The sequence below is a fragment of the Pelophylax lessonae genome (genome assembly GCF_965119305.1).
Source record: "Pelophylax lessonae genome assembly, chromosome: 5".
In the NCBI taxonomy this organism is placed as follows: domain Eukaryota; kingdom Metazoa; phylum Chordata; class Amphibia; order Anura; family Ranidae; genus Pelophylax; species Pelophylax lessonae.
This window is the reverse complement of record NC_138772.1, coordinates 427212328-427224332: the sequence shown is the minus strand read 5'-3', so window position 1 is coordinate 427224332 and position 12005 is coordinate 427212328. Positions and strand designations below refer to the sequence as shown.

General features: G+C 36.6%; 1 protein-coding gene across 1 annotated transcript in view; it reads right to left on the bottom strand.

The window, feature by feature from the left end:
- Window positions 1–6257: 6257 nt before the first annotated feature.
- XKR4 (XK related 4) overlaps window positions 6258–12005 on the bottom strand; it is a 466038-nt gene continuing 460290 nt past the window's right edge. Inside the window, exon 3 of the mRNA XM_082259341.1 lies at window positions 6258–10182. Within this exon, the coding sequence (XP_082115467.1) occupies window positions 9242–10182 (941 nt within the window). The 3' untranslated portion in view covers window positions 6258–9241. The remainder of the gene's footprint in view (window positions 10183–12005) is intronic.

The window sequence follows — 12005 nt, the reverse complement described above, 5'->3', positions numbered from 1 at the left end:
CTGTTATTGCTGGTGAGGGATCTATTGTTGCTTGGGGTGGGTCTTTTGTTGCTGGTGGTCCATTGTTGCTGGGGCATCTATTGTTTCTGGCTGCAGGGGATCTATTTTACTGCTTTTCTTGTTCTCATTAACAAATTCTATACAAATTACTTAGCACCACAAATGATACTTGGTTCTGTATTCTCTAAAAAGGGTAATACTGGGAGCTGGGCAGGTACAAGGGGTGACTTGGATGGGGGAGTTCCTGCACCTATTCTCTGAGAAAAAAAACCCCAGGATCTATAAAATACTTTAAAGTGCATGCCACTAGAAAGATCAGAAATTAGCTTGTTTTAGAGACCTTTTATATCTAGTTTAGTACATGTAAATATCTACAGTCTGAGAACAGGCACACAATAAGGAAAATCACACATTTCATGATGTTTATCTTCAATACAAACCAAAAAGGTGTTCACAGGGGTGAAAGAGACATAGTTTACAGTGAAACTCCTGAAGCAAATTCTTAACCATTGGTAAGTGTGGTAATTGTTAAAGTGTATGTGCAGCCAACACTTTTTTTAGATTAGGGAGTAGGAAAGGGAGTCAGTTTTTTTGTTTTAATTTTTTTGTTGCCTGTGTCCTACTGGGGAGACAAGCAGTGATGTGAGTGTGTCTGTCTGTCTATATATATATATATATATATATATATATACTTGTATGTGTGTGTGCCTATATATATATATATATATATGTGTGTGTGTGTGTGTGTGTGTGTGTGTCAGTGTAAATATAGGAAATGAACAGTCAGCAGCTTCAGCTGCCCACCGGATTTAGTGGAGAGAGATTTCTGCAGCATAGTTGGCAAATACAGAATCACAGTATATATAAAATAATATGCAAAGTGGTTGGAGGGAAGCCTCAGAATGGCAAAGATGTTTTTATTACAAATTATGTGAGCAGACTGCAGTTCCCCTTTAAAATCAGAATTTTTTTTTACCAAGTATTTAATTCTTACAAACTATTTTTCAGCTAATATGTTTTATCATTACAAATGAAAAGTTCTCCCAAACTATATATACCTATATAAGGTAGTTGATATCTGGAGTGTATTAGATAAAACTTCATATGGTTGTGCTTGGTAAATCAATAAAAAACAAAATAATATCTGCGCTTGGTAAATACAGTAAAATACAATAAAGGCAGCCAGCACCAATGGGTCTGATCATACACCCATAAAAAAACAGTAAAAACAAAGGGATGCAGCGCTAAAGAAATAAGCTATTAAAATGCAACAAAGTTCATGGATATGAATCAAAGAACTGTTAGAAGACAAGCCCTCACACCGACTGCTGTGAGCTGGAAACACATGTCATGACGATGATGAGTAAGGCAATCCTGCTTACCAGATCATGTAGACCCTCAAATTATAGAGTGATCAGTAGGGGCATGTACAGTGCATTGCGAAAGTATTCGGCCCCCTTGAACTTTTTGCCACATTTCAGGCTTCAAACATAAAGATATAAAACTGTAATTTTTAGTGAAGAATCAACAACAAGTGGGACACAATCATGAAGTGGAACGAAATGTATTGGATATTTCAAACTTTTTTACCAAATAAAAAACTGAAAAATTGGGCGTGCAAAATTATTCAGCCCCTTTACTTTCAGTGCAGCAAACTCTCTCCAGAATTTCAGTGAGGATCTCTGAATGATCCAATGTTAACCTAAATGACTAATGATAAATAGAATCCACCTGTGTGTAATCAAGTCTTTGTATAAATGCACCTGCACTGTGATAGTCTCATAGGTCCGTTTAAAGCGCAGAGAGCATCATGAAGAACAAGGAACACACCAGGCAGGTCCGAGATACTGTTGTGGAGAAGTTTAAAGCCGGATTTGGATACAAAAAGATTTCCCAAGCTTTTCTTGTGCAAGCGATAATATTGAAATGGAAGGAGTATCAGACCACTGCAAATCTACGAAGACCTGGCCATAAATCCAGCGAGTCTCAAATTTCGAGATTTCTCGCCGGACATGGCTCCCCCTCCAATTTTGGGAAAACCAATAAATACCCAGGATCACAGTGCCCTCTGGTTTCTTGTTTTGATAACGTGCATAGTGTTTAGACACGTTATAACCTAGAAAACCTCGTCTGATATTCCCAAAATGTTCATTGATCCTGACCTGTAAAGTTCTAATAGTACGGCCCACATATTGTATGCTGCATGGACATTGTAAAAGATATACCACATTGGTGGTGGAACAAGTGATAAATGTCTTGAGGGGGGGGGGGGGGCACGTCACATCTCCTCCTGAGCTGATGGCTTCCTTTCTTTTCTGCCTTTTTAAAACAACCATGTTTGTATAGTGATTGCTGTCCCCAAGATATTTTTTTGCATTTTTTTGGCCAGGACAGTTGTTTTCATCTATCATGGCTTAAGTCTGTCCCCAAAAGCCAGTTCCAGAGTATACGGCGGAATTGTACCACTCTTGCCGACTATTGTGAGCAGGCCTCTTTGTTGAGATCCAGGTTTATTGATAGAGGGTATAATCCTGAGGAATTGGATGCAACTATCACCGATATAGGGGGATTGGATGGAGCTGGTATGTTGAAGGACAAGCCCAAGAGTTAGATTGTTCCCAATTTGGGGTCTCCTTCATCACCACCTTTTCCAACCAATATCGTGACATCAAACACATTTTCACTAAAATCTGGAAGGTTCTTAAGAATGATAGAGTTTTGGGTGCCAAATCAGGAGACAATCCTGTGGTAGTATATCAGGGAGTGCAACCTTTGAGGTTCCATGCGGCCCCTTACATCATTGATAATCCTAGGAATCCTTTATTCTTTCAAGATCTAAAAGGTTTTTTTCTGTGTAGGAAATGTTCTGTATGTCACATTAATGCCTTGAATGATAGGAGGGATTGCACCTTCCAATCTAGGGCTACATTTAAAAGTTATGACATCAAGACTTTTATCACTTGTTCCACCACCAATGTGGTATATCTTTTACAATGTCCGTGCAGTCTACAATATGTGGGCCGTACTATTAGAACTTTACAGGTCAGCATCAATGAACATTTTGGGAATATCAGACAATGTTTTCCTGGTCATAGCATGTCTAAACACTATGCACATTATCACAACAAGAAACCATAGGGTACTGTGATCCTGGGTATTGATCGGTTTTCCCCACATTAGAGGGTGAACCATGTCTGGCGAGAAATCTCAAAACTTAAGGCTGGATTTATGACGTTAAGTGTTTCATGCCTTTTGGTTTGAATATCAAATGGGATGTCAACTGCTTTGTGAATAATAGCTAATTTCCTGTTCCTTTTAATATTTTTTGAATTTATTCAAGTTTTCTATGATTTTTTTCTCCTTTTTTATTTTTTGCTTTTTTCAATCATATTAGATGGGGACTGGGGTTAGGTCCACAGTTCCATTTGAATTAAAATGTTTTGTTTTTTGAAAGGTTTTATTGAGGCATATTTCACCTCTAAAGTTCTTTTGTGTGTGTTCAAGTGTATATCTTTAGGTCACACATACCTGTTGTATTAGCATGGATTGTAAGACTTTCTGGAGCCTTCTGGTGGTTGCTTCACCATGCGTGTTTGTATGGTTTTAATTTAACCACGTTCTATGATTTTAAGATTTATTCAATGTCTGAGTGAATTAGGGATATTTTCATCGGCCACTTTCAGGTTGGGAGTGGTTTTATTATATTTATTGTTCAGCATATTGTGCTGGAACACAATTTTCAGTATACAGCTTTGTGGTTCCTTTTTGTTTCTGGGTTATGCAATGCCTTGTGGAGCGAAAGCTGGAGGCATCTCTTTGTATCCTGTATGTGTAACGCATTATGAAGCATAAGCTAGAGAGGAACTTCCGGTACTGGTCATTTCTGAACCAAATATTATTTACATTATCTCACAAAAGTAAGTACACCCCTCACATTTTTATAAATATTTTATTATATCTTTTCATGTGACAACACTGAAAAAATGCAACTTTGCTACAAGTAGTGAGTGTACAGCTTGTATAGCAGTGTCAATTTGCTGTCCCCTCAAAATAACTCAACACACAGCCATTAATGTCTAAACCGCTGGCAAAAAAAGTACACCCCTAAATAAAAATGTCCAAATTGGGCCCAATTAGACATTTTCCCTCCCCAATCTTAAAAGATATAATAAAATATTTTTAAAAATTTGAGGGGTTTACTCACTTTTGTGAGATACTGTAAATAGTATCCGGCTCAGAAATGACCAGTACCGGAAGTTCCTGTCTAGCTTGTGCTTCACAATGCATTACACATACAGGATACAAAGAGATGCCTCGTTTTTGCTCCACAAGGCATTGCATAACCCAGAAACGAAAAGGAACCACAAACAACAGTGTTGTTACATGAAAAGATATAATATAATATTTACATACAAAAATGTAAAGGGATGTACTTTCTTTTGTGAGATACTGTATATGCGTGCTTGCGGCATCTTGACACACCTCTGATTATGTTAATTGCGACAAAACATGCAAGGCGGGACCTACAACATGACGCAAGCATGCCACTAACATCTTTTGTCCACCTTATGACATGCTGATATGTCTGTTTGTTTCTCATCAAATGTGAGTGTATTTCTTCATTACAATAAATCAAGAGTTTTTAACTACTACACTATGGTAGCGTTTTCATATCTCTGAGGTTAAGCTAGTTGGTTCCATTCACTGCCTCTGGATTGAAAGCCCACCTGACTGTGATTGTTGAGTTTGCTATATTCGGATCATCTACTACACTTCTGGTCTGATAGCATTGTGATTGTGACCTGATCTATTTACATGCCCCTACTAACCTCTCTATAATTTGAGGGTTCACATGATCTGGTAAGCCGGATTGCCTTACTCATCACTGTGGTGACGTTTGTTTCCAGCTCACAGGAGTCGGTGTGGGGACTTGTCTTCTAACAGTTCTTTGATTCATATCCATGAACTTTGTTGCATTTTAATATCTTATTTCTTTGGCACTGCATCCCTTTGTTTTTACTGTGCTTAGTAAATACCTAATGCTGTGAGAAAATAAGTAATATAAATCGGTTTAGAAACACTATTATATAGAGCTACCTCTTCCTTAGAGAATCTCCAAAACTATCATGGGTAAATAGGCATAGAGCATAGGTCGATGTGAACCAGTGTTATGCTATAGTTTACACATCATTGCCAAAGCTCAGACAAAAATGCATGCAAATATCCTGACAAAAAAATGTAAAAAAATAAAATTCTGATCTGACCATCACAAATTTTAGTTTAAAAGCTACTACTTCCTTGTGTTTTTCAGGGAAAAAAATAGCACATGTAACAACATATATTAGGAGCATTGTATTATTTTTATACATACAGAAATATTTACTTTGACAGTCCTCCTGGATGGGTAATTAATTTCAATTATATCCTAATGGGAAAAAAAGATGAATTATATAAGGTTGGAGGCTGTAATTCCATTCTGTATTATGCTTCGTTGCCGCAGTGAAAAAAGAACACAAAACCTAAAAATAATGACACTGATGAAAAGCATGTTATATTTTGTCAATCAACTGGATAACTCACACTTTTACCTTATTAACTTTACTTAAGATAGGTCATTTCATAACAAAAGTCGTCTTTTTAAATAAAATTATACAGCACCAAAATTTGCATTGATTTGCACACACATACACACACAAATATAAGTCACCATTTTCCTAGGAATCACAATTTATTTTCCTTGGCATGCTTATTCATATGTGTTAGTTCTCTAAGGTATTGGAGTACTCATCTTTGTGAATGATGACAAAAATATGATAATCTGTAAAGATTTTTTTTTTCCATAATCAAAGACAGCACAAGACTTTGAAAACATTACAATTGTATTGATTTAGGGGAATAATCTTTGGTTGATCTGATTTTTGTTTTAATTTTGGGGACCAAAAATAATTAAACAATGGTATCCAATTGACATTATTTTTTAATTTGTGTACTGTATGTATTTTTGCTAGAGCAGATTTTTTTTTCTTAAATAAAAAAGATAATAGTTACATTTCATAAAATCTATGTTACTATTTACAAATGCTGAGGTTTTTTGTGTATTGTCTAAATAACTGGGAGTCTTAAAATGCTAACAATATTATATAGATCTACTCTCACAGATCTGGAGTTTCAGTAAACGAGGATGTGAAATATTATATTGTCACACACTGTTACGTCATGAACCCCTAATGTACACATCATAACAAGGTATAAGTACATCATATGGAATGAGTTTCCAAGACTCTTACAAGCATTTATTCATCTTAACTTTCTGTGACTGTTATAGAATTACAGTTTTTAAAAATCAATTTACAATAGACTTTAACAAATGATTTATCATTTAAAAATGAAAAAGAAAAAGCTAGGAATGGGGTTGGGACCAAGACAAAACATGAATAAATAAATAAACTTTATATAATATTGCATTGTGAGGACATATTATTTACTACACATAGAGATCCCCACATTTTGTAGAACTACAAGATTCTGCATGCCTCGTAGTTCAGTGTTAGAGAGTTTTAGGTACCTAACGTGTTTACTGCATAACAAAGTCAACTTCACAACAAGGTGACATGACCGTAATTTGTTAAAGATTCTTTTGGGGCTCCATAAAAGCCTTGACAATTGGTAATCAATTCTATACCCTGAGGGCTAAATTAAAACTGATTTCATGATAAATATCTATTCAAAGACAAATTAGTTAAATTTAACACAAGTGGACTTGTCATGATCTTATTTATTTCGGTTGAGTCGTTGTGCTGAAACTCTAAGTAACTTTTCAAATTTGTTAACTGCCTGATTCAGAAAGCATGCTTGATTCAGCTACATTCCCAATCAACATTTACTTAAGTCTTTTCCAAATCTTTGCCAGCTATGTGCTAACAACTGTTCACTGAGGGATATGTAGTTCAGTAATAATAGCTATAGATCATTATTTTTCATTCTTCTACCTTTTATCACTTGCCCACTAATATTGTCCTTTCTATAAGAGGCTTACGTTATATTAGGACATGTGAGGATGAGGCCTACACCTATAGCAATGTTAATAACATTACATTACAGACTACTTGATAATTTCACAGGTCCAAAGTATGATCTGAGATATACATCACATAGACCCATAACTGTATAGTACAGCACCTCTTCATGAATACTGCATGAACCCAAAAAGATTTGTTGTAATGCGATTTCATATGTTGTTTAATGTTTTATGAATGCTTTCAGTCAGCATTTGTGCTATTTTTTTGCTGTAAAATTGAATAAACTGTACCAAAATAATGTAAAATAACATTGCAATTACTGACTGCTGGAGCATGGTCCTACATTAATACAAGTTGGTTATAGTATGTGTGTAACATTTAATTATTGTTATTTTCTGTACATAAAGTAGAGAACTTGAGAAACTTGTAAAAATTAAAAAAGAAACTAATGATTTCAGAGTACTATATGCTTGGTGTAAAAAGAAGTAATTAGAAGAATATCTGGCCTCCAGTAGGTTGGCCAACTTGACTTGAAAGTTAGATTGTGGGATGATATGAGATCCACACATTATAAAAAAGTAATACCTTATGTAAACCATATTATACAATACAAAATATTGAGTAATTCATAGGTTTCTGATTTTGCAAAAAGAAAAAATGCTGTAAGATTTTAACTTGCACTCTTAATGCAACTGAAAGCACCATTTGGGTATATCATTTGAAATAACATGAAAACAGTTTTGTGCAAAACAAAATGACTTTGACTTTAAACAATTGCAATACCGGCACTGTCTTAGAACTGTTTCTCTGCGGATTTGGATTAATATGAAAACAAGTCTTGACTAGGATCATAGCGGTCCTCCACAAATGTATTTTAATCTACGGCACTGTGTATACTTACTAGTAGACAACCCCAAAGCCTAAAAGTTATGACTTAGTTATAGGTATAAAAGGTGAGTTGTCTGTACATGTGGAGAACTGGTGCACTCCATCTGGTTTCATACTCTTGCATGGCTCAACATGCCACATATTGTGTGTTCCTCAGACATCAGAGCAGTCACATACACTATGTAATGTTTGGCACTAGGAGGGTATGGCATCAGTCCATATTTTATATCATACCTGCATAAATCACATGGAGCCATGCATTCAGAGTCCTGAACTGATCTCCCGTATAGTACAAGAAACCAGACACTTTTATCCCCATCACATAACTTTCCCTTACCATGACAAATCTTTTTTTGTCTTCCGGGTATGTCATCATGATTATCATTTTTGACTTGTTTCCTGTGATCTTTCAGGTCATCACAGATGGCGTTCACATTCTCACAGCTTTCATTGAATTCATTGCTTTGTTTTCTCAACTATCTACTGGTATAGGTGAATGATTTAGGGGGAAAAAATGTTGCAGCCTTTGGGTGAATTTTTATTGACGTTTGTGATAAGACACATTTCCTTAAGATTTTCTAGGTAAATTAAATACTCACTGTGGTTCTGTGTATGTTTGCAATACAGAATATTGTTTGCATGGACATATAAATTGGGTCACAAAGGTCAGACCCAAACTCAGTCCTGATGTGTTGATAATGTTTTTCCATTACTTGGCATGTTGCAAACAGGGTCATCTGCTCCTCTGTTGTTCTTGAATTCATAGTTGAACTAGGCCATATGTGTTTTTGGGAACATGCCCCACTTGGGATATACAAACTAGCACTGTCGCACCAAATCAGGACAACTGGAATATATGGGTGGTAGTTTCCTATTGCAACATTTTCGACTTGTGGAGCAGAGACCTGTAGCGTATAGACTGTTGGCTGTAGCATGATTTGGGGCCATTACATATAAAACCTTGTAGACATTACAAATCTTGAGACAATAATGACTTCTATATGAATATTAATCACAGCACTAGACAACACTACACTACATAGGTCTACTGTCCTGCCCTTATTTGTATGTTCTCTCCCCGTTGAATTTCTTCTGTCCTAAAATGCACAAACAAAACTTTCACTTTGATATATCAGAGTGTCTGAAAGAATGATAATCATGATGAATAGCCATTTTAATCGTTTTCCATGACTTTACTTGCCATGGCTTTTTTGCTCTGTTGATCAAGGTTAAACAGTTTTTTTTCAGCCACCGACCGGTTGACAGTGCTTATTGTTCAGGTTATCATTGTGGCTTTTAAAAGTCCTGGATGTCAGGATTTCCTTTTGCTGCTGTTACAACGTGGTTTCATATTCCAGACGTTCCTGAATAAGTGCATCGTCTTTATACTGCAGCCGAGGGGGAGTAGGTGAACATTCAAAAGCTAAAATTGCCTTACGTAGGCTTCTATCCAACACATGTCTCTCCCAGGCTGGATACCTGTTTCTAAACAGGTCAATTTTGATAACAGATTCTTCAATCCTTGGAGGCCTTGAGGATGGTGTAGAAGGAGCTGTAGGCCTCACTTGAAATACTGGCATGCAGCCGTCTCTTTCTGTATATTTCTGATCGCTGGCCACACTCCTGTTATTGGACATAGATCTAAGAGTGCTTGAGGCCACCTCAGGGGGCAAGGGAAATGCAGATATGGGATCTTCACAAGCACAGCTCGGTGATTGGCCAAATCTAGGTCCATTAGGGTGAAAGAAGGCATAGTACATAAGCATAAAAACAATACCAGTTAAAAAGCTGCTAAACACTACACACAGTGCTGGAATAGCAAATGCATCCAGGATTTGGGGGGCCTTATACAAATACCACAGGGTACTCAAGGCTGTGTTTTCCAGAAGGATGACAAAGTAATAAATAAATAACCGACACCGTGTCCTTCCTTCCTTGACGTTAAACCAACTAAAGATATAGATTATTCCAACCACCATATCAAACACAATCTCCTCCCACTTAGTGATGCAGAATTCTGTTTCACAATGCACAATCCAAAAGGTCATGATACACCAGTGAAGTACAATAAATATTCCAAAGTAGAGTTGAAAAACTGAAGCGAACAGAGCAAATGTTATCACTCTGGCAGCGATGGTGAAGAAATGCCAACAGAACTGGATGATTACAGCCATGTAACTGATGGGTTTCTTGTCATCTCTTGAATCTCTTAATGCTTTCTGATAGGATGCCAGGGCCCATGCTAGGGATACCAATGATGCAGCAGCTGTAAGACCTAGAACACAAGCAAAGAACTTTGATCACAAGCACTGCATAGAAATACAGAAGACTCATAAATTACAACTGTTTTTTTTAAACACTGGAAAGGAAAATGTTAAAATACTACACATCAATAGCATTTCCTGATGGTCAACAATTTAGCAGAACATTGTGGTAGATTATATAACATATTAAAATGCATGACTTTTATTTTCTAGTAACTTGGTTGACAAGCTGTTAATCGGTTCAACATTTTTAATCATTTTTTTTTTTATTTAATAGATTTTTTTATATTTTTTATCCACTAAGTTTACCATTAATAATAACATATAGAGCAAGCACGTTATGCCCTTTAAAATGTTACTGTGTCTTAAACCCTACTAATGTACAAAGGCCACCACAAACCTAATTAAAATGAATGCCACATAGTTTGTTCTTATGCAAAACACTTTTTTTACATGAATATTAGTATCTGTGAAAAAAACATGTCCTACTTTACCTCTCTTCCCACTACTTTGCAATACAAATTTGATTTACCCGAGGTTTTATCAAAACCTTTAAGATTAGCCGTTCTGTGTTAAACAAATAAAAAGTACATTGGTGTTTTTTAGACAGCACCAATTTCAGTTCTTATTTCAGACATTGGAGATGTAATCAAACACCCTGAAAATGCATATTATTTATTGCCACCGTTTTAAAGGATTTTACCATTTAACTACTTTAATTCAGTGTGCATGGTTCAGGTCAAGTGATAGTCATTTTTGGAAGTTGTATAAGAAAAAAAAAAAACATTTTATTAATTAGGCACTAAAGTCCGTGCTTTTTTCAATGTTTGCTAAATAAGTTACAAAGAAGAGTGTTTTGTAACTGTAATTAGTGGAACTGATAATCTATTATCAGACATAAAGGTTATTGATCCGTACACTGTTCTGGATTAAAGGCAATTAGTGAAAACAACATCAATACAACCACTCTGATAACTCATACAGAAATGTAAAGAGGGTATGTGGGTGGATGCTCCATTCATTGAATAAAAATATTTAGCGTGCATGTAGTTATAATGCCGTGATGACAAACCTCTGAAATAATCTACAAATCATACTTGTACACTTGGCCCACAGATGTTCACCAGCAAAAGTTTGTGCTTTGTTAAATGGCAATAGAAGCTTTTTGAAAGCAACAGTCTTAAACTGTCCTTTACGTTAAAGCTTTACCAACAGGTTATCAAAATCATAGAGTACTGTAGTTTCAAAACCATATAAGGACTGAAAAAATCTAAGGTAAGGTCTTATATAAAATGTACAGTATGAGCACAATGTATTTCTGTTAATAAGATAGTGAAACGCTCCCCATATATCATGCATTTCAAGTGACATAATTGAGTTAGTATATGAATGTGACTTCAGTGTAAAAAATATCAGCATCTAGAGCACAGGTGTCAAACACAAGGCCCGCAGGCCGAATGCGGCCCTCCGGGCCATTTCATGTGGCCCTCGCACCTCTCCCGTAGCTGCAGCCCCCCCTTGTCTCTGCCCCCACTTTGCCTCAGTAGCCGGCAGCAGAGGACAGAACTCCTTTGCCAAATCCTGCGCTTCTCTGTGCTCCTGCAGAAAGGCTCATCTTTGCTCCCCCTTTCTCAGCAGTCTGCAGCAGAGAGGAAGGCAGAACTATTCCTACAGATCCTGCACCTCTCTGTGCAGCCACAAAACCACCTTGTCTCTGCCTACCCTGGTCTCAGAATTCAGCAGACTCTGTAAGCTGACTCCAGCCCTCCTTTGGTCCTCCCCCAGACCCTGCACTTTTTTCTTCCCAGATCCACCTTCTTCTTCTTCCTGGCAG